Here is a 27,533-nt window from a genome sequence, read left to right as displayed (position 1 = left end):
AAAATTATGAATGCTTAGAATGAGTACAAAATTTATGGTTAAACAAGTTCAATAAAATTGTTCTAATTGGTTTCTAATACATTTTTTAATTTATTTTTAATTGATGATTGACTTTTTTTTGGTTTAATTAAATTAAATGAATAAATTATTTTTTGTTTATTGATAGTTCAACAATGATTTACAAGTTTTGTATTATTTTAACAAGTGTTTGTTTTGTTTGTAATTTTAAAATACTAATATACCATTCTTATATTAATTTACTTGTTTTACCTTTCATTTACTAGTTTTATATATAATTTATAAAAGGGTAAAAGCTCGTTTAGTCCCTATATTTTGAAGTTAGTACCCGTTTAGTCCCTATATTTTTAAAAATATCTCAAATCATCCCTACCATTAAATTATTGACACTTTTGCCATTATCTTTTGTTCCTTTTAACTTATTTTTATAATATTGCCCTATTATAATAATTTTTTAGATATTATTAAAAAGAAAAAAATAACCCTATTATAATAATTTTTTTAGACATTATTAAAAAGAAAAAAATAAATTACCAGTTTAACACCAAAAAATAAAATAAAATAAAATAATATATATTAATTTTTGTGGAACACACTCTTGAGATAAAATATTAATTTTTCTAAAAAAATTGATAATGTAATTTTTTAAGATATTAATTTTTTAGACATACGTGAGCTTCCACAAAAATTAATATATACATTTTTTGTTTTTATTTTATTTTTGAGTTTAATTTGATAATTTAATTTTTTATTAATATCCAAAAAAGAAACTTTATTGTAAAAATGTAATATTGTAAAAGCAAGTTAAAAATAATAAAAAATAATGGCATAAGGGTCAATATTTAGTAGCAGGGATGTTTTGAGGTGTTTTTAAAAATACAGGGACTAAATGAACATTAACCTCATAATATAGGGACTAAACAAGCTTTTACCCTTTATAAAATTCATGTTGATCATAACCTTGATGCCGTAATTTCAATCACTCATGGATTTTTTTCCTCTAATAAATAAATATTAATTGTGGTACTAATTAATTAATTGTACTAGATCATTAATCGTAGCTTATATGTGGCCTCACCAAGATCGATTTCTAAAATCAACTTGAGTAAAGCTCCACAAAAGAAACTAATTGAGATTGAAATAATTTCCGAAGAATGTATCAAGCCCTCTTCTCCAGCATCCCATCATCTCAGAAATTATAAGGTCTCTCCATTGGATCAGTCTAATCATTACTCTTATTTTTCCCATGATCCTATACTACCACTTCAATCAAGCCACCGAGGTTTCTAACCTTATTGATGTTAATGATCATATCATCTCCAAAAGATAGCAACTGCTAAAAAAAATCACTGCCTGAAACCGTTGCCCGTTTTCACCCGTTTGGCGGGAAAAAATGAAAGACAATAATCTTTCGATTTATTGCAACGATGAGTGATTTATTTTGGTGAGGCTCAAATTACAAGTCCTATCAATGAATTTCTAAAGCAAGCTAATCTCTCTTTGATCAATAAATCCATTCCATTTGATGCTAGTGAGCAAGGCGGACCAATTTCAGGACTTTATGTAGCTGAAGTACAAGTAACAATATTTGCATGTGGATGGCCTTGCCATTTGTGCATGTCTTTCACATTGTTTGGTGATGGCACAACATTGGGTTCCTTTTTAGAAATTGGGCTGCTACAGTTTGCGAAAATGATGAAGGAATAATAGCAAACCCTAAAAATTGATCTTCGTCTCCTCCACATCCCCCCCCCCCCCCCCTACTTCTCTTTCTCAAAATGAAGCATCTTGAAAAGAGGCAACAACACGGGCGGCAATGATCACCCCATTTGTTAATAAAGGTAGCAGAGGTGTTGCAAGGAGATTTGTGCTTGATGCAAAAGCAATTGCATGCCTCTTAGGCTAGGCTAGCTGTTGATTCAAATAATTTTTTCTAGCTACAGATTTCGTTGACTTTCTTCTTGTTTTAGTATGCATATCTTTTTTTAATTCTTTTCTCACTTACTTTCAACATTTTATTTTTTATTTATGCATATATTAAAAGGTAAATTATTATATCCTCCTACTAGATATGATTTTCCAACCCTTTTGAAGCTTATAAAAAGCAATAAATATACACAATTAATGTATTTCAGGATTTTCCAGGTTTACAAATTATAATAAAGATTTAGATTTAGTGTTAGATTTGATTCTTACGCTTAACTTTTAAATTAAATGAAATTGAATATAGTACACATAACAGAAAATCATTAAAAATATGATCATTCACTTAAAATTTGAATTCAACTTCTTACAATAAATTATCAAGAGCGTGACATGGTAGGTTATAAATTTAACATAAACATATTTATGTTTGCAAATTTAAGATATTCGAACAATACCGGTATCGTAACCATTCTTCATAATCCCAGCCGGAAGGATTAAAATTAAGTTAATATTCCCTAATAATTGATGGTAAAAATCAAGTAAAAAAATTTGGAATAACACCACAATACTGTAACGACACAAACAAATTAAATAGCAAGACCCTTGTCCCCCCTCTTTCTTTTTATTCTCTATTTCTATGCAAAAATAATTATTAACTAGGAAGAAATCAAAACAGCCAACCCATGCTCTTGAGACTCGAGCTTACTGCCAAGGTATCAGCAGACAAGTCAAATGAGCATCCTTGTATTTAAATTTTAAAACTACAAATCCATCACTTGCATTTCTTCAATAATATTGTAGTTTCAATTTCTTGCTTGGTCATCTCATCTTCTCAAATTTAGTTCACAATGAGAATTTCAAGCTTCTCTCTCTTTCTGTCTCTTGTTTTATTTTTCTACTTCGTTTTCATTACTCAAGCCAAAGAAGATACCAATACGTTGCTGGTTGATGCTGGGGATAATTCTATCAAAATGGTAAGTTTTCCTATAGACATTGGTACTCCTAAAAATTCGAACTATATGCAAAAAACTTTCATTAGTTTTTTTTTTTTAAAAAAAAAGAAAAAAAAATTATGGTGATTTTTATTTTTTAAAACAAAGATATAGAACTTTTTGCTTGCGATTTTACCTTTTTGATGAGCTCTAATAATGGAAATGAATAATGCAGGAAAGAGATAAAGTTGTTGAGTGTGGAAAGGAGAGGGTTGAGTGCAAGGAAGGAAAAAATGGGGCACAAGAAAGTGCCTTTATGCATGAGGATTACATCTACACCCAACTCTCTCCCTTAGATACCAATCTTCCTTAATTATAATGTTTTTTTTTTTGGGGTTCTATAAGCAATAATAAAATTTCTCTACTTTTATTGAGTTTGAAGAATAACGTATTGATTGAGCTACTTGCTTGCTTGTATGTGTGTGTATATATATATATATGTATGATAGTGAAAGCTAGCTATATGGTTTCTAACCAATCAAACAATTTCATGTAGTTCACAAAAGCACTTCCCTTAGTAGCATTTTGAGTAATGATGTAATTTCTAGTTACGCATTTGCTTCAAATATTTAACGAACGATATGCTTAAAATTGGTGTGCTCAGTTTAATCTTAAAAGTAAAATAAATGAAGTTTTTGTCAAAAATATATACTCAATTTTTATTAATAATTTGACAGTGAACGTTAAATAAGAGAAACCATTCAATTATGTGTATCAAATTAAAAGGTGGGGTGATGGCTACGTTGTACAAATAATTAAAAAAACAATTAATTGCTGGTTCTAGACTTATAACCTTAAGATAAATCTTGATTCTTGAATATGTGCAATTACCATGAGTCAAACTTGATATTTATATAAATTAAAGTTTTTTTTTATTATTCTAATTGAACCAAACTTAATTATATGTGCAAGTTGACTCACATCGAATCAATAAATATCATGATCAAACTCAGTCAATTAATTATTTTTGGCCAAAAAATCGACTAAAAAGAATCCATCAGCTTATCTTAATTCATTCACTATTGCAACATACTTGTTGGATTTTGTGAATTAAAATAAATAAGATTATGCTAATTGTCCTCAGATTTGAGTATGGTTCACCTAATCTGGCTCAGAGCTCTAGAAATGGGTGGCTGCTTGGTTAAGTGAATTCAATTGGGTTGCTTGGTTCATGGAAGATTCTTACTCATCACGTAGTGTTTGCGGGAGATAGGGTTTCTTTTATAATAATTTTAGAAATACATCTAATTAAGGAGATTCTTTCACAAAAAAAAAAAAAAAAGAGATTTTATAAATCCTAAATGAAACAGAAATAAATTTAAATTCGAAATTTCGAATCCTGAACATAACTTCAGCTCGGATAGTAGGCTCGCGGTATATATATATCATCTAACTTTAGCTCTTTGACGATTTAGGCCCTTATTTTCGCAACATTTTATTCTTTGGCCCATGAAACTTTACAAATATAATGTTTTGGCCCCTCAGATTTTCGCGTCTGTTCCCCTCTTGTCTCTTATACTTGTGTTTTTTTAATGGTAAACTTCAATTCATCCTCAATCGGTAGTGGCTCAATCCTTAGCTACATAAGACAATTGCCTAGGGTTTCATCTAAAATTAATACCCTAATTTAGGATAAATTAATTTTTTTACATGTTGTCTTTGCTTTAAAAGTAAAATTTTCAAGTGAAATAAGTTTTATTTTCTTCTCCAATATATCATTAAGGTCCATCTGAATTCTTTCTAAATATATTTTAATGGCCCATTAAAATTTAAAAAGAAGCATATTTCTATTTCAATATATTAAAACTCAAAAGATAGTTTAAAAAGCACAAAAATTAGATTAATACTGAATTCTCGTCCAATCTCATGACCCATTAATTTGTTTCAATTTTTTTTAAAGTTGTTACATTACAATTCTAAAAACTTATTATAATCTAAAATTTACTGATATTTTAGATCTATACACTTGTGATATAATCGAGAGATCTGTTGAGCACTAACTAGAAAGTCCACTCTCACAATAATTGAGAAAAAAATAATTTTACTTCTAATCTATTAGAGTTTTAAATCCATACACTTTTAATATAGTCTAGAGATCAGTCAAGCACTAAATTGAAAATATACTCTTACAAATAAATGAAAAAAAATTTATTCCTAACCTTTATTTTTCAAAGCTATACTCACAAAATTGAACATACACCTCTTTTTATTTTTATTTTTAACTTGTTATCATAAGCATTAGTTTCTAGTTGTATACGTAAAGCAAAATAAGTTTTAATTGCAATATTTTTTTTTTTTGAAATTTTTGCCTAAGGACATTATCTTGAGTCGACCCTGTACTCAATATAGAATAAGAACCTTCAACTTATCTTTCAAAAATACAAAAGTTTTAATTTACCACCATCTTCGTTTTCGAATATGATGACAAATAACCGGGTGCATTGATTACCTTTTTTTTTCTTTAATTTTCTTAACAATAAATGAGGGTAAATTGATATTTTCATACCTTTAAGGATGGATAAATTAAAGATTGTCATTGTAAGTAAAGAGTAAATTGGAATTTATTCTTTATTTAGCCATTGGGTTAAAAGGATATACAATAACACAATCTTATATTAATTATAGTGCCAGCTTCTTGATCACAAATGGTGGAATCATTAATAAATTATTTATGGCATCTTCCGGGGAAACATTACAAAGCTAGCCTCTTCTAACATTCACTGTCATATTCAAAGAGATAATTATTAAATAAAATTGCAAATTAATTAGAAGTACAAATGCTGGCTTGTGTTTGACTTATGTTCATGGTATTATTTAATTTGCATGTTCTGTAAACCAGATCACAACTAATACTAAAAAGAAAAAAAGATTATAATTCTGTGGGTCTGTTCAATGAACTGGCAATATACAAAATAAAAAAATAAGGATTTGATAGCTACCAATTAAATCCAGAAATTTTTATTCAAAACTTTCTCTATGTTACAGCAATTATACAAAAGCTTACGGACATCCCATCTAGTAGGATGATGGCCATGGGTGGCTAAATGATAGATCCAATATTTTGGCCATAAAATTGGCACAAACACAAACTCTACGCTAAGGCTGTAAAAACTGTTATTATATATAACTTGATCAACTAGCCCAGCAGCGCGAGACCCACACCCCCCCCAACAAAAAAAAAATTAAAAATACACAGCAAGATACTCATTTAATGAAATAATTTGTGGAAAATTCATTCTAATCTAAGCTTTGAAAATGGAGGGATGTGGATGAGTTGTAGACTTTGCCCCAGTTTCTTGTTAAAAAAGAAAACATTCATATGGCTCTCAGGATTTTTGAGTCGGCAAGGAAATTCGAGTTTCAAAACTAGAGCTTCCAAAGGAGATGAACTTCCAACATTACAGTCGTAACGAGTCTGCAGAAAAGGAATAGCAATATGATTGCATATTTGAATGAAAAGATTAAAAGGATTAAACAAGCATGCTAGGAGCGAGATACAGGCAAAGTTCTACTAACCAACTGGTTATGCAGTTCCTGTTATCAACTTTTCCCGTTGGTCTAATTTCTTGACCTTTATGATTCCAAAGAGGACTTGGAAACCGAAGAATGCACAACTGACATATGCTAGAATGGCTGGTACCTAAGATAGATAATCAATTGAAACATTGATTAGATGAAATTTTCAAACCAAATGGCGCACAATACTTTGACAAAAAAAAAAAAAACAACGGATGACTTACTCGAATGGAATTGAGATACAAAATTGTTGCAAGGTTTACCAAGCTTCCAGCAGCTACAGCCTGTTGATTGGTCAAAGAAATAACCATTAAGTGGATTTCCTGGCTTAAGAGATCATTCTCACAAAATGAAGTTATCAAATCAAAGCAATGACTATAGAGAGATGAAAGAACATTTCCAAGAGCGAAGAAAAGAATTTGTACTAGTACGATTTGTCCATAAGGTTATGAGCCAGAATAACTCACACTTCCCACTGTCTTCTGAACAGCTGCAACACGTTGGAATGCCCTTTCAGACTCTAATGTTCGAACCCGAAGCTTCAGATCACCTTGCTCCTACAAATAGAGTTAAACAAAATTAGAAGAATATGACAAGACATGTAATATAAGTGATATGAGTACAGTAAACAACACTACACCCTACCAATCGTTGGATAGTTTCTGCAAGCTTTTCAACTCTGTCAGCCTGCCTAAATAAGTTGTAGAATGCACGGGTTTGCCGGTCCCACCTGTTTCTGAAATCCTGAAACATTTAAAAGACAGATAATGAAAATGGAACCATATACAGCAGTATACAAAATCACAGCAGAATCCAGATAACTCGAGCTTGCCTTCAAGATAACTTCAACTCCAGCCTCACGAAATTTGAGCAATTCCATTGCATAACTATAGAGAAAAGCAGGCATAATGTGTCAGTTACACATTCAAATAAAAGATTGAAAAGTTCTCAGGATCTCAGATAAAATGATTTTGAAAGGACTGAGGCAGCTTAGACACAATTACGGTTTAGCAATCTCAGTGATGTCAAACCGAGGATCAAGGCCCTTCCCAATGCCATCTAAAACTGCAGAAAAGTATTCCCTTCTCAGTATTCTGAGGTCATTGTTGAATAAAGTGACATAAGGCAACAAATCCACCTAACTACTTAAACATTACCTGAAAATGCTCTGACAACAAATGTGAATGTTGCTGGAAATCGGAAAGGTTGATCAGCTGCAATGGCCAATAAATCTTCCCCTGGTAAGAGGTTACAACAATTGTGAGTAGCAACTCCAATAGCAAAGAAGTCCAAAGAACTAGAGGATGCTATAATACTAGGAAAAAAAAAGTTTGTGGAAATTTTTTTTTTGTGGGGGGTTGTGTGTTCAGAAACAAAGTTTGCAGAATTGACTGATATAAATCCTTCGGTGCACATTTGCAGTATATCAAAGTTCAGAAATCTAAACTAAATCAAGGCAGACAACGCAATTAATTTAAAAATTACTTTCTGCATTTGCACTCTTCATTTAGATACAATAAGATACTCAATGGTCAATGCAATAAAATGTGGAAGGCTTTTAGCAGATTTACTACAATAATATACCACTCGTAACAGCTGTCATAAATACTGGACAAATAGCAACCTAAGATTTCAGTTACTGTGCTGCGCTATTCCCAACATCTTGATATAAAAAGAGCCACAGTTGGTCCCAGCTACAAGAGCAAAAACATTGTTTACCAAACTGTCAAAGCTGACAGCTGAAGAAAGCCGACTTATTCTTCACTCACTGTGTTCAGTAAGAAGAAAACTACAAGAATTCATGGAGCAGGTTAAATGCATTAAGATTTGAGACTAACATATGACCAGCCAGCATGGTAAATGATGAATGGGTTTGGCCAAATGCAAATATAAACAGGCCCCATATATTTCGGCACCTATTTTCTACAACTAGTCCAGATAACCAGTCAAATCATATCATAAAGATAAAATGAAGAAAGGTGAATTACCTATTGCAGCAAGGCGTTGCTTCTTTTTCTCAATCTTTTCCTCCTTGCTCAATGGCTTTTTAAAGCCAAGTTCTTGGGTCGTTATTTCTCTTTCTTTTCTTTGTGCAGCAAGACGCTCTTCAAAACTGTAATAAGTTGTATGAATTGCAATGTCACAAAAACACTTAAATTAATGGAACATCTACACTGCACATAATCTTGTTATTTTGGTATATTCAATACATTAATTGGTTGAGAATGCATGATCACTATATTGATTACATCTTGCTTACAATTATTTGTCTAAAGCTTCGTCTATTTTTGTGATTAGTTTAACATCGAGGAAATGATTGCCAAAGAAAAGAATGTAAACTGTTCATTAACTTCAGCCATTGTTTTTATGTAAACAAAAAAATCAATCGAGGAAAGAAAACAGGCAATTATCTTTTTTTCATCAAGAACACCTGTTAAGGAAGAACTGTGCTGTTCGCCTGACAGCTGTTGTATCTCCAGTAGGGACAAGAACACCCATTTGAACCATTGCCTGAAGGACCTGCACTAAGGTAAAAGTTTCCGGGAAGAAGTAAACCACAGCCAACCATGGCAACTACAAAGTTAACAACGAAGTACCATAGAAATAATCTTGAACCTAGGATATTTGTCTACCTTGTCTGCATCCTTCTCGTAAACTCCGTAAAATGTTTCAAGCAGACCTTCTCTAATGTTTGGACTAATACTGCATGGAGCCATTGGAGAGTATACTTTAACAAAGGGAGGTAACCAAAGAAAAATTCAAAAAGTACTTGTGAATATTTAGAGTAAGTATTTAACAAAAAGTCTAGAAAGTACCTTCCCATCATACCAAAATCATAGAAGATCAATCTTCCACCATTTACATCATCTACAGCGATATTTCCAGGATGCTGCAGAATGGGAGAAGGGAGAGACGTCCATGTTACAGACCGGTATTAGCATAGATGCCATCATGTAATCATGATACATTTGTATAGGTTGTCTTTATATTAGACAGAAAAAGAAAGAAACAGTATGTTCATATAGAAGAGCTTAAGAGTTTGAGAATCAAAGGTCTGCAGCAAGATTTTTGGAGCCCTCCCTTCTGTAAGGTAAAAATAAACATATGCACCGAGCATCTTGATTTCAATAATGCAAGCAAATATATGCTGTTTTCAGCTATAAAACTACAAAAAGCTTAGAGTTTATGCTTCAGTTTCTAATTCTACAAGTTTGTTGGACTAGAAAGTTGCAAGTTACCGATTTAAGCATTTATTTACATCACAAAAAAGTGAATAATAAAAACTTACAGGGTCAGCATGAAAAAAACCATGTGAAAGAATTTGTTCCAAGTAAGATTCAACCGCATATCGACCCAACCTGCACAACGCAATAAGAGAGAAGAAAGTTTAGTTGAGTGGCTTAGCATTGAAAGCAGAAGGGAAAGTACCACACTATATCATGATATGACTAGAACTTGTGATGGGATTGTCTGGACCTTTTTCGATCAACACCCAATTCATCTAAAGATTGTATCCTGTTTATTTTGATCCCCGGCACATACTCCATGGTCAAAATCTACACATAAATACATGAATAAATACAAAATGAGGTAGTGAGATACTATGGGTGATCTAAAAAGGAATGAAAGGAGAAAGGCAGAGGAGATGAAAGAAGGCCAATTCTCTGAAGGATGAACCTGTGGTGTGGTGTATTCCCAAAATATCGTTGGGACTTTTACGTAATCCATGTCTTTGAAATTACTAGCAAAAAGTTCAGCATTAGCAGCTTCCTGGGTGTAATCAATTTCCTGAAAGTGTTAAATATTATTAGCTTGACAAACAGAAGCAATGAAAAGAGAGCCAAAAAAGCTGCAAAAATTAAAATTTTTAAAAAATTCTATACCTGATATAACACACTAGCACATTCATCATATATGGCAACCCAATCTCTCTTTGCACCATCTGATTTTGGGTCAATCTTTTGAAGATATTCAGCTATTACCTGGAAGTATAACATATAATAACAGTCTATGAGTCATAACACATGGCAGAAGTTTCAACTTTCAAGCACCATGCAGCGCACTAAGACGATGAACTGCACATAGAATTCTGAAAGAATAAATCCTCACCCTCAGGTTTTTTAGATCAATATCAAAAAGATCTTTGAGACCTGGCCTTTGTACTTTAACAACAACTTCTTCTCCCTTCAGTCTTGCTCGATGGACTTGGCCTGCAAAGAAAAGATGAATATTTGGATTCTTCAGTCGAAATGAGTTACTTGGAATGCTTCAACAAATTTGGTCCACTGATTTCAGAAAGCTTGCCCATAAAAATGCATTTAAAAAGGAAATTAAAGCTACCAAGACTAGCAGCAGCTATTGGTTCAACATCAAAACGTTCAAATACATCATCCAGGGGAGCTCCAAGTTCTTCTTCAACTATAGATACAGCAGTCTCTGATGGGAAAGGAGGGACTTGATCCTGCATAAAGTTAGCATTCAGTATCAACTCAATTAATTACCAAATGATAATGGTTTTCTAGATTTGAAAAACTACAAAAGACGTTGATACAAAACATGTGACTAGTGCAACAATTGCCATATAGAAAAAATTAATAGTCTACATAAAGTTTTAATGAAAATCATCCATCATATCAGGCATAGTTTGAATGAAATAATGAAATAATTTCCAACTGACATAATATTGATTACGCTGAAAAATATGCATCGCCATATAGGCTGTAAAGTTATGATACCAAGATAAGAAGCATGAGTAGCGATGACGCATCAATAAATTTACATTTCAATTGAATATAATTCAACCTGAAGTTCGGACAACTCATCCACATATTCTTGAGCAAGAATGTCTACTCTTGTAGAAAACTGCTGGCCAATTTTGATAAAGGTAGGACCCAATCTCAAAATACTTTCCTTCAACCACTTGGCAAGGGACTTCCGCCTTAGGACTTTTTTTTCCTCAGTCATTCCTCCTGCTTATATTATAAATCTACTGTCAGGATTAAATACAGACTATCCACTGAAAAGACTTAAAAACTGAATATAAATAGTCTTAGAGGTTTGATTGACCTGAAGCCTCAGGAGTAAGCGAGGAAAAAGGAAAAGAATTGGGATAAAAAATCTTGGTATTAGTCATGATATGTGGGCTCAGTATCAGATAGATCTCTTGACCAAACTTGAAACAATCATGTAACGTATAGGATACATGGGGACACTTTATTAGTTAGGATGTTCTTTAGCCACAGTACAGTCATGACAACAGAGAATACAAAATCACTCAAGCTAACTAAAATTAATTTGCTCTGCAACGTTGGCAGAAGTCCAATCTATATTAGTTTATGCCCAAGACCAATCAACTAGAAATGACTGACCTCGATAAGAAAACTTCTGATTGTTCAACCATGCTCTGAAGACAAATGTCAGAACAAATCCCCATATTTCCAAGGTCCTTTGAATCGTCGAGTAGGTTTTGAATCTACTCCAGCGGCCCCCCGGCGCAACAGAAACCTGTAACATGTAATCCACTACTATTTATGATGCCACCAAACCTAGAATTCTTTTTCCTCAATTATGCCTCCTTCTAAAATAGGACCATAGAAGCAACTAATACACATAAAGGTAAAATAGTAACTCCTGATGTGAGAAACTAAGAGAAATGATTTCAATTTTAAACTACAAGATGCCCCGTTACTTGCAAGACTGGATTTTCTCAAAATGCATGTCATGTGGATCAAACAAATATATAAACACATGCAGAAACAAGAAACTCTAACATCTGAACTGTTCATCAATTTGACACTAATACCACATTAGGTAACTATGTCTAGGCCAAAATTAGTATCTAAATTCCAACCAAAACACTTTAGGAGAGATCGAATCTGCATTTTGGCTAAAAAGAGCAAGAACCACTTGATTCCCAACCTGGTACCAAAGATTAACACTCTACACAAAAGATAAATGGACAACTAAGTTCAAAGGAAACAAATCAAAACCACCATTAACATGATCAAATTCATCATAAATTCACACCTCAACTTTCTCTTGGCCACTTTTCTTAAACCAAGCGTCTTCTTTCCCAATCTCCTCAACCTTCTTTTTCCTTTCAATTTCCTTATTCAACTTTTCCTCCTCTTCAACTTGCCCCACTACTTCAACTGCAACTCCTCCATTCCCATTCCCATTCACATACTTCACCAAACTCCCATTTGCATACCCATTAACACCACCATTAACACTACCGACACTATCACTCCTACTAGCAGAGCCATTTCCATTAACCTCAAAATCATTCAGTCCTTTGATGAACTCAGGTTCCCTCTTTTCTTCAACTACCACACTCCCATCTTGTTTCCCAGCAGCAACTCTAATCCTACGGCCAAGATTGCATCTGGGGTAGTTCTTATACAAAAAACTTCTATAAAGAGACTGTTTCGAGAGTGAAAGATGGTATCTCGAAGCGGCTTTAGGAGACAAAAATCTGAGTTCTGGCAAAGCCAATGAAGAAGAACAAGAACAAGAAGCCATTTCCTTTCAGGTGGGTATGTCTAAAAACTTATCAAAATCAGAACCCTAATTCCTAATTTTGATTCATCATTGATTTTTTTGACAGAGACTCAGTGGCTTTGTGGTGTGTGGGAGACAAGAAGAGTAAAAGAATAAGACAATGAACTGAAAAATTCAAGAGAAAATAAATATAAAAAAAAAAAAAAGGGAGGGAAGGGGTGGAGGTGGATGGGACACGTGGCATTAGGATATCAGTGAAGCAAATTTCGGAGGCGCCTGATTGGTTGAAAAGTTTCTGTGTGTGCCTTGGCCACAAAATCTGTTTCATCGTTTGTCTGTATATTTGTTTGGAATATATTTTCGAAACTTTTCTGGGCTTACGTGTTAAAAGAATGGTTTTTTTTAAATATAAATATATTTATAATGCAAATATGCCTTCGAAAATTACAAATATTAAAATATGACAATTAAAATTTAGAGGCGTCTGAGAATCGTCTTGGAACTTTGATCTGCACTGCATGCATTGACATGATTCAAAAATAAAATGATGAAAAAATGGATCCCCGATTCCAGCTTTAAGTAAATAATAAGGTCTATTTACTTATAGCTTTTATATATATATATAAGTGGGAACGCTCTTTTTTTTTTATGTGAACATATTTTAAAATCGTACAGTTTAAAAAAATTAATATTTTTAATGAATTATAAAATTATGGAGTTTAAAAGGATTAAAAACAAACTCTTTTAAATTTTACGATTTTAAAATGTATCAGCACGAAAATAAAATGAGTACGTTCACATTAGAAAAGAATTATATATATATATATATATATATATATATATATATATATAACTTGAGGATATCGCTTATATGAGAGCGATTGATTTAGGATAATTAACCAGTAAGATTGCGAGAATTGCAGGAAAGATAAGAGCTTTGGGCTTTGAGGAGTGTACCTTAGAGACAAATTTGTTCATAACCTACCCTAGAGAAATTTATGTGCATAACCAATGATGTACAGATTATATGATGAACTTCACAGCATATGAATCAAATTGCAAAAACAAGGACGGATTAAACCCCTTAATAATGGTGAACGAAAGGATTTATGATTTCCTTGTCTGCCAAGCTAATACTGTCATCTCGGACCAGATAAATGCATATTAGAAAGATTGTCGGTAGAGTAAACTATCTTTTCAAAATTCTGCCGTGGACCAAATTGAAGTTCATTGTGGCGGATAACCTCAGCAGTCTGCCACTGTCCCCATCTTTCTGCCAAGCCATCGCCTTCAAGCATTTTGACAACTTCCGACATCTTCGGCCTGTCGACTGGGGTGCTTTGTGTGCAAAGGAGTGCCACTTGGATGAGTTCCTCCACTTCAGTTTCATCATAATCAGTCTGCAGGTCTTTATCAACAAGTACATCAAATTTCTTCTCTCTTAGGTATCCTTTAACCTGACATAATGGATTATAAGTCATCAGTTATTAATCTAAAAACTTTTACCAAGAGAAGCTCGGAAACAGCATTTTGCTTAAGTTGGTGTATTAAGCCTTACTCTATCAAGGAGCATAACATCTTCATCGTTTGCAAGCATAGCAAGATCAAATGCCCTTTGTCCGGTAATTAGCTCTAACAGCATGATACCGTAACCAAAAACATCCGTTTTCTCTGATGACCTCCCTGTGGAGAGATACTCTGGGGCTATATGCCCAACGGTGCCATGCACAGCAGTGGTTATGTGGGTGTCCTTGTAGTCCATTAGTTTAGCTAAACCAAAGTCACCAACGACAGCCTCAAACTCTTCATCCAACAATATGTTTGCAGCTTTGACATCTCGATGAATGATCTTTGGGTCACAATGCTCGTGCAAATATGAAAGGCCCCTCGCTGAACCTAAAGCAATTTTCTTCCTAGTTGGCCAGTCAAGAGGCGGGAGTGATGATTGCCGCTCTACAAGAACATATCAGAACGGTCATCAGTTCACATAATTATACAGAATGAACAAATTAAGTTGAAAGTGTAACTGAAATAGCCCTACAGCAGAGCAATGTAATAAGAAGTATCATCACAATGACATTAGCGATAGATATTCTTGGCACAGTGCACTTCATTCTTGTTGCCTCAGATAAATTGCTCTAGTATCAAACAAAAGCTAAATGATGAAGAAGAACCACTTACCTCTTAGGCGTGATGCAACACTTCCATTGGCCATGTATCGATAAACAAGCAGTTTCTCAGTGACAGTCGTGCAAAACCCACATAATCCCAGAAGATTCCGATGCACAGCCATGCTGATTATCTTCACTTCTGTTTGAAACTGCAACTCCCCTCCAGATGTCCTCTCTTCCTTAAGTCTTTTGACTGCCACCAATTTGCCATCAGCCAAGCGTCCCTTATACACCTTGCCAAATCCACCTCTTCCCAGGATGTTCTTGTTGCTAAAACCATCTGTAGCAACTTGTAGTTCTCGCAAAGAAAACCTTTTCAACTGTCCCAACTGGAGTTCTGAATCATCTTCAGCTGAAGAATGTAACCCGATTAAAAGTGCATTCCTAATGAAACAAAAAAATGAATTCATTTTGGAGATTGAAAACTAACCAGGTACGTCAAAGAAAAATTCGTGTGGTCTTGTTCGCCGCCAATATGCAAACCCAATAACTGGTACAGCAAAAAGTAAAGCAGCGCCAAGAGCAACTCCCACAGGAATTGCTGCATTTGACTTATTTCTTCCTGAAATGACAATGAAGACAGAATGCAGTTCAGTGAACTCCTATTTCATAAAATGGGTTTAGGCCTATAGATGCATGTCTGAACAAAATGCACCATTGTACTCTTTAAGCATGTTTGCACTCCCTGACTCCCAAATAAAAATTTGACCTCACCATATCCGTGGTGCTTTTGCTAATAATGCATGACCGGATAATTTTTGGGCACTCTGTTGAAAAACAGCAGCAGAGGAAAGCAAGATCCTTTTTTCTTTTTTTTTTTCTTTTTTTTTTGTTTTTTGGGTGAAGATAAGCAAAAATCTTTGAAACAATCTGAATCGTAAATTTTTGTTCTGCCAATTTTCTTAAAAAAAATTTAAGAAAAACTTGCAAATAGTAAGTGTTTTAACTTTCCCACGCTCCATTTTCAAACTACATTACCAGGTCAAATTCTAGAAAATATCAGATACTTCCATAACTGTTATGGTAATAAAAACTAATACCGATTATACTGATAAGGTAAGCTAAGAAATATGAGAGATTACCTGGAGAAGATGTTGGACCAAATGGAGGTGGAGGAGAAAATGGTGGAGATCCAGAGCAAGGCTTTTTAGTATTTGGACCACACAGATTTAAGTTGTTTTCAAAACTGCATTTGGCAAATGAAATATTACTTCATATTTTGTCATCATATAATTGGGGAAAAAATGAGTACATCATTTATCAGCAAGAAACCTGATAGGGGTAAATTGTGAAAAGGAACCATTGTCTGGAACAGGCCCTGATAGACGGTTGTTCGAGAAATCCCTGAGAGCCGTCATTATAAAATCCAAATTTCAAATCACTATAACCATGATAATACTGATGGGAGAAATAAAAAATAAGAAGAAAGGGGAAAAACATATTACATAGGCACTCACAAGATATTCAGGCTTGTGATAGTAGTCAAGGACGTAGGAATTGAACCTGACAGGCTGTTGTTGTTGAGTCGGCTATCCTTATATAGAAGTACAAGTTGAAACACTTTTAGTTTTCAATAATAAAAATTTTAGAAAATAAGAAAAAAACATCTTGAAGATTTAATGCCTCTATATCTGCAAATCAAATCTGGAAATAGAGGTCGGTCCTAGTTTGGTACCGATATAATCTAAAGTGACTGATAGAGTACAAGGTATTTCCAAAAACACAAGATGTACATAATTTCGCATAAATTTCTTGCTTCTAGGTAAGAAATGAGTCTCCTGATAAAAATCAAAAACAGTTATAACCAAATAGAAAAGAATGAACTATAGTAAGCAATCATTCTAATACTAGGGGAAAAGATCATACAGGTATTTCAATTGCTTCAGGTTGGCCAATGTGTCTGGAATAGTTCCATTGAACAAGTTCGAGTAAAGATCCAAGCTCTTCAATTTTGTCAGATTCCCAAGAGCACTAGGAATATGTCCACGTAGGTTGTTACCATAAAGCTCCCTGTAATAGACAAATGGAAGAATATACTGGCAAAGTAGGAATCCCCATGGTAACAACAACAAACTAGACCTTCCAAAGACTAGAACGGAAGTGTTTGTTGCCAGAGATAATTGATTAATAGACAGCCAATAAAATGACAATATTTTACATTCAGATGAGACTTGAAATGAGAAGGAAATGGTTCAGTTGAAGTTATATCGGGAACATTCATTATTGATGTTGAAATGAGGGGCAGTTCATCATTACGAGTAAAGCAATCAACAGCCGTTTCACAGAAAACTTGAAAAAAGTGATCAGATGAATTAAAATCACACTAGCCAGCCAAAACATTAAACATTCAAAAAATGGATTTATGGTTAGCACTTGTTCTAACTTACTAAACAGCCGTTTTTACTGTCAGTAATAGCCATTCATTTTATCTTCGTGCATAAACATGAGGAACACTGCCTAGTAAAGCCAACTGGTTTACCATTCATGATTCAGAACTTCAGACACCTAAGAAAACTTGTCTAGATAGAGAGAGGAAGAAGTTGAACTTGAGCTGAGCTGAGTACTAGTGTAGCACTGCTATATCTCTTTTCCTAACGTTACAATTAGCTATATCGATTGTTAAAGGTAACTTACAGGAGCTCTAAATTTTTGAGCTGGCCAAGTTCTGGTGCCAATTCACCAGATAATGCTGCATTTCCGAGATCACTGATAAGGTAAACAAACAGATTTGAGGAAGATTGCAACACTCTAATGAATATTAAAAAGGATATCAACAGATGAAGTTGCTCACACTCTTGTAACACTGCCTTCAGGGTTACAAGTAATGTGAAACCACGTGCACAGATTCCCAGGCAAATTATCCCAACTCTGCAGACTATTGTTAGGATCTTGTAACTTCGACTTAAAAATATACAGAGCATCAACTGCTAAGAAAGAAAGCAACAATTACAAAAACCAAGCTTATACTCCATAGCAAAGGAAAGAGGGAGGGAAATATATCTTGATTTCGGAAAACCATTTGCATAAATCAAATGAAAATAGTGGACGATATATACTCAAAATTCTTAAAACTCTATAACAGCTCAAATTTACGTAACTGTAGAACCTCAGCATGGAAATTCAAGGAGTTTCTTATTAATCATCTATCTAGAAACCAATTAGTTTTGCAAATTCTCTAATGTTACCACTTCTTCCCCTGCCAACTGAGGTAGTACAAACTCTCTACCAACTTGATCTCTTAAATATTATCCAAGCCTTAACAAGTTGAAGCAAAGCCCAATACCAGAAAAGGAAAGTACTCAATTCTCCTATCACCCAAACCTCCAAAACAAGATTAGTGAATTGCTAATGAGAGCAGAACTTTTTTTTATCTCTCTTCAGAAATGAATACATGACGCTACATCAAACACAAGCATTAAGTACCTAAAATACCAAGCTTGATGTGAAGAACATCACCACCATCTTGCCAAACTTATTCATTAGAATTAACTAACCTATAGTATCCTAGCTAATTTGAAATGGAACAGATGGTATGACAACATTGTTCTCATTTGATTTGAATATAAATAGCTTATGGGTTAAACAGTATTGGCGTAGCAACATATTCACATCAATGAAAAACAAAATCCTCAAATTGCTCTAAAAACAAATGAAATTGAACAATATAATTATGAATATAATAAACCAACCAGCAAGCGAAAAGTTAAAAACCTTCAGCATTAGCAGAGATCATTGGTAAAGCTACCAGCACAATGGTCGAGACCAGATAGAAAACAAGAACCCTTTTCTCCATTGATCTTCAGAATCAAATTAAGCGTTGCGCTTGCCCTCAAATCATGATAATTTCTTCATCTTCCTCCATTTTTCACCAATCCAAAACCAGTTAGTTTCTTCAAAAGATTCCCAGAAACTTCCCATTTCAAGATAATAATGATTAAAACTTAATGTTATGAGAAACCTACATGCTAGATTCTTGAATGCTTATGTGTACTTTTTTCCACGAAAATACATGTTTCTTTGACTTCAACACATTGCGCTAAGTGAGTAAATTTCCCAGCATTCACAAAGAAGCTGGCGGGATGTGGCTGAGTAGCTCATTGCCTCATTGACTGGGCCAAGTCAAAGCGCGTACAGTAAGTAAAATAGGAAAATGAGACGCACCATAATACAGTTTCAGGGTCAATGTCAATAGTCTTCGTCATTAAACTACTTTTGATTGCGACCAACATGCCTAAGCCAAGACTTGGCATGTCGCTTATAATTGTAAGCAAGCATTCTGTCTCTCCTTAAAAATTTGGTTGTTTAGATAAATTTGGCTTATTGATTTAATAACTTAATACATGCTTAAAAATTAATAGAGCAAACTTTTTTTTCCCCAAAAATTTTCTCACAAGTTTATTTGGAGTGGGCACATAAAAGCATCACATCAATTTGTACCAACAAAGAATTTGAATCCCTAGTGTTTTTCGATATTAGTTTAAAGCATACAATCTTACAATATAAGATTTAAATTCTACACTTTGAACTTTTCCAAAGTTTAGTTCCATTTGTCTTAAAGAGACAATCTGTAATTGATTGTAAATAGGTTTTCAAATTAAGGGCTAATTTGAGAATGTTGTAACTTGTAAAATAATTATTGTTAGTTGTACTGTAAAAATAATTAATTGTGTGAATAGAATTATTTAAGTGTTTCCCAAATTTTATTTTCAGAAGTACTATTAATTTTTAAAGCAATTATGGACGTTTGGTAAATTTTATTATTAAATTTGCTTAAAGAAAGCAAATGACTAAAATTCACACAACTAAAATGTCTTAAAGAGACAATATGTAATTGATTGTAAATAGGTTTTCAAATTAAGGGCTAATTTGAGAATGTTGTAATTTGTAAAATAATTATTGTTCGTTGTACTGTAAAAATAATTAATTGTGTGAATAAAATTATTTAAGTGTTTCGTAAATTTTATTTTCAGAAGTACTGTTAGTTTTTAAAGCAATTATGGACGTTTGGTAAATTTTATTATTAAATTTGCTTAAAGAAAGCAAATGACTAAAATGTACATAAAGTAGTATAAAATTTACTTATACATATAAAAACATATACATGTAATATTTTTAATTGTGTATTATAATAATTTTTACTATAAATAAATTTTATAATATATTAATTTTATTTTTTATTTTTTTTATTTTTAAACAATTGATAATTGAATTTATAATATAGAGAAACAAATTAAATAGTAATTTGACCAACAAACTGATATTAATAAATTGATATTAATGAGTTATAATAAACATTTATTAAAATGTTGATTTTTTTTCAATTTTAATAAGGATAATTTTGGGTTTAGGTAATAATTTTAAAGATATTTATAAAATTGTATTAAAGGATAAAATTGATTCTTAAAATCAGAATTTAAAAGCTACTCTTCCCTTACTTTTCAAAATCAACAGTAGGTGAGCTCATTTTGACAAAAGTGATTTTGAATTTTTTTTACAAAATACTAAAATTACCTTTTATATTTTAAAAATCACTTTTAAACCTCCGAAAAATAATTTCAAACAGGCCCTAAGTATAGAAGTCTAGTTAACTTTAACTCATGAATTAACTTTTGCGTTTAAGTTTTGTTAATGAACTTTTGTATATTATATCATAGGAGGTTTGAAAGTCCTTAAACTTGGACTTTATTTGATATAACTCATTAAATAGAGTTTATTTCATTAGAACTTTTGTTGGTATAAATTTTATTAGATTTAAAAAAAAATAGTTATTTGATTGTCAATGAGAGATTTTATTTAAAATTATAAAATTATTTTCATATATAAACTTTTTTAAAGTTATGCTATGATAGAAATAAAATAAAATAATGAAATAAATAATAGATATTTCAAACATTTTAATATTTTAAAAAGCTTTTTAACCTCTCTTCTTTCTTAAAAGCTCAAAATTTAAACTTAGTAGAGATAAAATATATTATTTAATCTTAAAAAAACCTTACTAAAAAGGTAACCAAACCAAAAAAAAAAAACTTCTGGAATTAAATGAACACTTATAGATATTAGATAAATGATAGCAAACATGCACTTAATAAGCCACCGTATCAATGACAGGCTAGCAAAGCATATTCGATATCAGCAGAGTGATTATAAAATAGAAAAAAGAGGGTGTTAAATTATGTCTTCTCAGTTTCTATCATGGTATTGATTTGTAAGTAGGGCAAAGATCAAGACTTTTATGGCATACAAATAAAAAAAACTATGACCATACATGTTGCACGGAAGGCAAAAGATACAATATTATAATTATGATTTGCACGTTTGTCAAGATATACATTATATACAGATAATAAGATGACCTTAACAACAGATGAATCAAATTGCTACCGCGAACTGGAAAAATAAAGATAAAGAAAACACCATATATATATAAATGGTGAACAAAAGCTTACTATATGATTTCCTTGACTCCCAAGTTAAGACTGTCATCTCGGACCAGATAAATGCATATTAGAAAGGTTTTCGGTAGAGTAGGTTTCAAAATTCTGCAGTGAAGCCAATTCAAGTTCATTGCGGCGGTTTACCGCAGCATCCTGCCACTGTCCCCATCTTTCTGCCAAGCCATCGCCTTCCAGCATTTTGACAACTTCTGACATCTTAGGCCTGTCGACTGGGGTGCTTTGTGTGCAAAGGAGTGCTACTTGGATGAGTTCCTCCACTTCAGTTTCATCATAATTGTTCTGCAGGTCTTTGTCAACAAGCATATCAAATTTCTTCTCTCTTAGGTATCCTTTAACCTGACATAATGGATTATAAGTCATCAGTTATTAATCTAAAAACTTTTACCAAGAGAAGCTTGGAAACAGCATTTTGCTTAAGTTGGTGGATTAAGCCTTACTCTATCAAGGAGCATAACATCTTCATCGTTTGCAAGCATAGCAAGATCAAATGCCCTCTGTCCGGTAATTAGCTCTAACAGCATGATACCGTAACCAAAAACATCCGTTTTCTCTGATGACCTCCCTGTGGAGAGATACTCTGGGGCTATATGCCCAACGGTGCCATGCACAGCAGTGGTTACGTGGGTGTCCTTGTAGTCCATTAGTTTAGCCAAACCAAAGTCACCAACGACAGCCTCAAACTCTTCATCCAACAATATGTTTGCAGCTTTGACATCTCGATGAATGATCTTTGGGTCACAATGCTCGTGCAAATATGAAAGGCCCCTCGCTGACCCTAAAGCAATTTTCTTCCTAGTTGGCCAGTCAAGAGGCGGGAGTGATGATTGCCGCTCTACAAGAACATATCAGAATGGTCATCAGTTCACACAATCATACAGAATGAACAAATTAAGTTGAAAGTGTAACTGAAATAGCCCTACAGCAGAGCAATGTAATAAGAAGTATCATCACAATGACATTAGCGATAGGTATTCTTGGCACGGTGCACTTCATTCTGGTTGCCTCCGATAAATTGCTCTAGTATCAAACAAAAGCTAAATGATGAAGAAGAACCACTTACCTCTTAGGAGTGATGCAACACTTCCATTGGCCATGTATTTATAAACAAGCAGCTTCTCAGTGACAGTCGTGCAAAACCCACATAATCCCAGAAGATTCCGATGCACAGCCATGCTGATTATCTTCACTTCTGTTTGAAACTGCAACTCCCCTCCAGATGTCCTCTCTTCTTTAAGTCTTTTTACTGCCACCAATTTGCCATCAGCCAAGCGTCCCTTATACACCTTGCCAAATCCACCTCTTCCCAGGATGTTCTTGTTGCTAAAACCATCTGTAGCAACTTGTAGTTCTCGCAAAGAAAACCTTTTCAACTGTCCCAACTGGAGTTCTGAATCATCTTCGGCTGAAGAAATGTACACCAAATAAAAGAGAATTCCAAAATAAAACATCAACATGAATTTATTTTAGCAACTGCAAACTTACCAGGTACGTCAAAGAAAAATTCGTGTGGTTTTCTCCGCCGCCAATATGCAAACCCAAAAACTGGGACAGCAAAAAGTAAAGCAGCCCCTACAGCAACTCCTATGGCAATCACGGCATTTGAATTTCTTCCTGAAGTGACAATGATGGCATAAAGTTGTTCAGTCCTTTAATGCTCATTTCATGAAATGGAATTGGCCATACAAAGCATGCTTGAACAAGATGCACCGCTCTACTCTTTCAAGCATTTTTGCAATCCCAAATAAAAAGTCAATGTCAACAATGTCATTAGTGCGTTTGCAAATAAGAGCAGAGCCTATGGTGCGTGCCCTGATTTCTTTCGGGCACTCTGCTCAAAACCAGTAGCAGAATAGAGTAACAAAGCTTTCAAGCAAAGATCTTTGAAACAGCCTGAATTATAAAGGTTTTACTCTGACGGTTTCGTCAAAAAAAAAAAGAAAGAAAGAAAAACTGGTAAAAATGTAAGCAGTTTTGGTTCCCCATGTCCCATTTTCAAACTAAGTTACCAGGTCGTATGCTAGACTCATTATCTGATACATTCACAGTAGTTATGGCAATAAAAACTGATATCGTTAAGATCGATAAAGTGAGTTACGATCTACAAGAGATTACCTGGAGAAGATGTTGGGCCGAACGGAGGTGGAGGAGAAAATGGAGGAGATCCAGGGCAAGGCTTTCCAATAATTGGACCACACAGATTTGAGTTGTTATTAAAGCTGCAATTAGCAAATAAAAAATAACTTCATTTTTGCATTCATTTAAGTGGGGAAAAAATCAGTACATTACTTATCAGCAAGAAACCTGATGGGGGTAAATTGTGAAAAGGAGCCGTCGTATGGAACACGACCTGATAGAAAGTTGTTTGATAAATCCCTGAGAACCGACATTACAAAATGCAATTGTCAGATCACTACAACCAAATAACACTGATGGAGAAAGAAGAATAAGAAGAAAGGAGAAAAACATATTACTTAGGCACTCACAAGACTTTCAGGCCTGAAATACCAGTCAAGGATGTAGGTATTGAACCTGATAGGCTGTTGTTGTTGAGTCGACTATCCTTAGACAGAAGTATAAGAAGAAACACTTTTAACTTTCAAGCAGTTACAGATTTAGCAAATAAGCCAAAACATACTTGAAGATTTAGTGCCTCTATATCTTTAATGAAATCCGGAAATGAAGGTTGGTCCTACTCAATATCTTCAATTTTTCTTATTGGCATCAATGTAGTTTACTTCCGATATGATCTAAAATGACTGATAGAGCACTAATAGTTTCCAAATTCACTAAAGATTGCAAGCTGTCCTGTAAAAGCAGAAATAACAAGCCTTTGGTCCATAAACTTGCCTCATTGAAGCTAACAAGTGAAAAAAAAAAAAAAAAAAAAAAAAGTTTGTAGATCAAAAGTTTTAAACAACTTAAAATCCACTTAACAATCCAGAAGCTAGTGCGAATCTACTTCTTTAGTCTTACTGCAAAAACTCAAAGGATTAATTGGAAGTTCTCTTTCTGAAGATGATTTTACAAGATTCTAATAAAGTATGCATAAATATCCTGCTTCTAGTGAGAAATGAATATCCTGATAAACAACTAATTAAAGTTAACAACCAGAAAGAAGGAATGAACTGTAATAGACAATCATTTTAATACTAGGGAAAATGATCATACAGGAATTGCAATTGCTTCAGCTCACCCAATGTGTCTGGAATCAAACCATTGATATTGTTCATGTAAAGATCCAAGCTCTGCAAATTCATTAGATTCCCGAGAGCACTGGGGATTTTCCCACTTAGCTTGTTACCATAAAGCTCCCTGTCGTAGATGTATGGAAAGAAATAAATTCACAAAACTATGAAACCTTTGGAAACAGCAACTTATGAGACCTTGCACAAACTAAAAAGAATATGCAACAAGTGACCTATTCTTTAATTTGTGTTTGTATGTATGTATACAGAGATAAACCAGATTACTGGTCTAAAATAACATAACGATATTTCATATTTGAATTTGTATAGATTTGAAATAAGAAGGAAGTGGTTCAGTCCAAGTTAAATCTGCAAGTGTTTAAAGTGCTGTTGACACATGAGTGAGAGTTCAGCATCAGAAGCAAAGCAATCAACAACCGTCTCCCTGAAAACTTGAGAAAAGCAACAAGATGAACTAAAATTCACTAACCAGCTCCAGGAATATGAAGGTATTTTTACAAATTTCGAAAAGAAGCCTGGATAGCATTCGTTATAACTTGCAGAATTGCCGGATTTTAGTGTTAGTAGTAGCAGTTCATTTTATCTTTGTGCCTAAAGATAAAGGAAAAGTGCATGGTAAAAGCCAGCAATTATACCATTCATGACTCAAAACTTCAAACTTAATAAAAAATATGTGTATGTGGTGATAGTAAGTTAAGAGATCAGTAAACTTAAACAGTTGAGTATTAGAACAGCGATGGGTATATTAACATGATTGTTCTTCCGGTAATGTAACAGTTAGTTACATAAATTGTTAAAGGTAACTTACAGGTATGTTAAGTTTTTGAGCTGACCAAGTTCTGGCACCAATTCACCAGCTAATCCTGCATTCCCGAGATCACTGGTAGATACACAAACATATTTGAGGAAGATTGCCAAGACTTTCATCTGTGCATAAAAGAGATCAACAAATGAAGTAGCTTACACTCTAGTAACACTGTTTTCTTTGTTACAGGTTACATGAAACCACGTGCATGGTGAATCCAGCGCGGGATCCCAACTCTCCAGAGTATTGTTAGGATCTTGTAACTTCAACTTAAAATTATTCAGAGCTTCACCTGCTCAGAAAGAAAGTAATAAATACAACTCTGTAGCAAAGGAAAGAGGAAGGAAAAAACTAAAACACCTTGATTTTGGAAAACCATCTGCAGCAGTCAAGTGAAACCAATGGAAGATATATACTTAAAAATTCTTAAAATCTAAACAACTCAACTTTCACTTGGATTCAAACAGCTTGTGGGCTACACACTAATATAGAATAACATGGAAGCCATAATCATCACAGTCCAAATTAATCATAAATAGATGTCATATTTATTAACTTTTCCAAGTAAGCAATGAAATTAAACATAGTACCTTAACAAGCAATAAAAAATAGCTATGCATATGAAAATCCCGTAAGAAGCAAGCAATAGAGAGAAAGAGAGAAAAAAAGAAAATAAAAAGAAACCTTCAGCATTAGCGGAGACCATTGGTGAAGCCACCACCAGCATCATCCAGGCCAGACAAAGAAAAAGAACAGGGACCCTTTTCTCCATTGATCTTCAAAATCTAATTAAGTTTAGCCCTTGGACTCAAAACAAGATAAATCTCTTACTCTTCCTCCATTTTTTACCAAGCCAAAGCCAGTAGTTTCTTCAAAAGATGGTCCTTCAGACATCCCATTTCAAGATGACAGAAATTATGAGAAACAGACAAAGGAAGATTCTTTGAATTTCATCTACCTAAAAATCCCAATTTTCGGGTACTTCATTTTTCCACAAGATGAATACATGTTTCTTTTCCCCTTGACTTGACATACTACATTAACAAGTCAGTCAATTTCACAGCAAAGACAAAGAAGCTGCTTTGATGTGGCTCATTGGTTGAGCCTAGTCAAAGCATTCACATTACTTAGAATAGAAAACAAGGGCAGCGACACGACACAACACAGCATAACGCGGTTTCCTGGTCAGCATCGGCGACAAGAAGGTTTGTCATTAACGGGAAATACGAGAATTGCATACGGTGTGTTGATAGCTAGTTCAGCTGGGGCGTGATTATCTACAGTATACACTTTCACACAACATAATCTTTCGATGGAACCAAGTGATTTTGGTGATAGGAAAATGTAGTGATTCAGCAAGCCTATAACCAAGCTAAACTGACCACTGCCCTAGGATGCTTGTGATTTAGTCAATACAAGTTGCACACCCCCAAGATTTACTTAGACGAATTCACCCAAGAACAACAAAGAACAATAGCTAAGAACACAAACAAGAAACTGAAACAAGAACCAAGAAAAGAACCACAGACACCAATTGTAACGTGGTTCAGCTGAGCATGGAATGCTCAGCTTACATCCACGGGAGAAGTCTCAAGATGAGCTTTATTGATATTACAATGGAGATTGTTACAGAGCCTTTCAACAGACGTTACAGAGAACAGATTAACCCTTTGTCTCTCTACAAACCCTTTCTGCAAGACTCACTCAATCGTTCTTGAATCACCCCAGAAAACCAGCCTTTATATTCTGTTCTGGGCAGCCAGCTTGAATTCCAGAATAAGCAGCTCGATGACACGTGGTTTAACAAACTTAACGAACTTTGATAACCTTCGTCACATGCTTCCTCACGTGGTTACTTAAACTGATGTGCAAAACGCGCTCAAGTCCTGTCGTTTTGATCAGTTCGTTTTCTGTTGATAACCAGCTGAGAAGCACGTGAGTTT

At 33.8% G+C, this 27,533-nt stretch overlaps 3 protein-coding genes across 11 annotated transcripts; all 3 read right to left on the bottom strand.

The window, feature by feature from the left end:
- Nucleotides 1-5,863: 5,863 nt before the first annotated feature.
- Nucleotides 5,864-13,123, bottom strand: LOC102609551 (protein ACTIVITY OF BC1 COMPLEX KINASE 8, chloroplastic). The gene is made up of 21 exons (XM_006493795.4): nt 12,480-13,123; nt 11,822-11,957; nt 11,256-11,422; nt 10,794-10,914; nt 10,563-10,663; nt 10,337-10,435; nt 10,131-10,241; nt 9,930-10,009; nt 9,742-9,811; nt 9,269-9,342; nt 9,086-9,155; nt 8,884-8,972; nt 8,441-8,565; nt 7,610-7,690; nt 7,457-7,517; nt 7,285-7,339; nt 7,098-7,196; nt 6,920-7,009; nt 6,677-6,736; nt 6,453-6,576; nt 5,864-6,351 (listed from the first exon to the last, which is right to left on the bottom strand). Exons 1-20 carry the CDS (start codon nt 12,972-12,974, stop codon nt 6,460-6,462), a joined length of 2,301 nt encoding a protein of 766 aa, XP_006493858.1. The 5' UTR covers nt 12,975-13,123; the 3' UTR covers nt 5,864-6,351; nt 6,453-6,459.
- Nucleotides 13,124-13,870: 747 nt separating this feature from the next.
- LOC102608503 (LRR receptor kinase BAK1-like) lies at nt 13,871-19,223 on the bottom strand. 9 transcript variants are annotated; one of them, XM_025093717.2, is made up of 11 exons: nt 18,836-19,223; nt 17,916-18,051; nt 17,759-17,830; nt 16,991-17,134; nt 16,582-16,653; nt 16,397-16,468; nt 16,207-16,310; nt 15,555-15,686; nt 15,135-15,476; nt 14,512-14,906; nt 13,871-14,410 (listed from the first exon to the last, which is right to left on the bottom strand). In XM_025093717.2, the coding sequence occupies exons 1-11, from the start codon at nt 18,915-18,917 to the stop codon at nt 14,093-14,095; spliced, it is 1,869 nt and encodes a 622-aa protein (XP_024949485.1). In that variant the 5' UTR covers nt 18,918-19,223; the 3' UTR covers nt 13,871-14,092. The 9 variants fall into 9 exon arrangements, with proteins under 9 accessions (XP_024949485.1, XP_052287547.1, XP_024949486.1 ...); XM_052431587.1 differs by having other exon boundaries at nt 18,814-19,222; XM_025093718.2 differs by having other exon boundaries at nt 17,916-18,048; nt 18,814-19,222.
- Nucleotides 19,224-21,399: 2,176 nt separating this feature from the next.
- LOC102608011 (LRR receptor kinase SERK2-like) lies at nt 21,400-27,201 on the bottom strand. The gene is made up of 11 exons (XM_006493788.4): nt 26,275-27,201; nt 25,750-25,882; nt 25,594-25,665; nt 24,748-24,891; nt 24,063-24,134; nt 23,881-23,952; nt 23,692-23,795; nt 23,062-23,190; nt 22,640-22,981; nt 22,017-22,411; nt 21,400-21,915 (listed from the first exon to the last, which is right to left on the bottom strand). Exons 1-11 carry the CDS (start codon nt 26,360-26,362, stop codon nt 21,604-21,606), a joined length of 1,863 nt encoding a protein of 620 aa, XP_006493851.1. The 5' UTR covers nt 26,363-27,201; the 3' UTR covers nt 21,400-21,603.
- Between the last annotated feature and the right edge of the window lie 332 nt (nt 27,202-27,533).

Source organism: Citrus sinensis, chromosome 7 (assembly GCF_022201045.2).
Source record: "Citrus sinensis cultivar Valencia sweet orange chromosome 7, DVS_A1.0, whole genome shotgun sequence".
NCBI classification, from domain to species: domain Eukaryota; kingdom Viridiplantae; phylum Streptophyta; class Magnoliopsida; order Sapindales; family Rutaceae; genus Citrus; species Citrus sinensis.
This window is presented reverse-complemented; position numbering and strand designations above follow the sequence as displayed.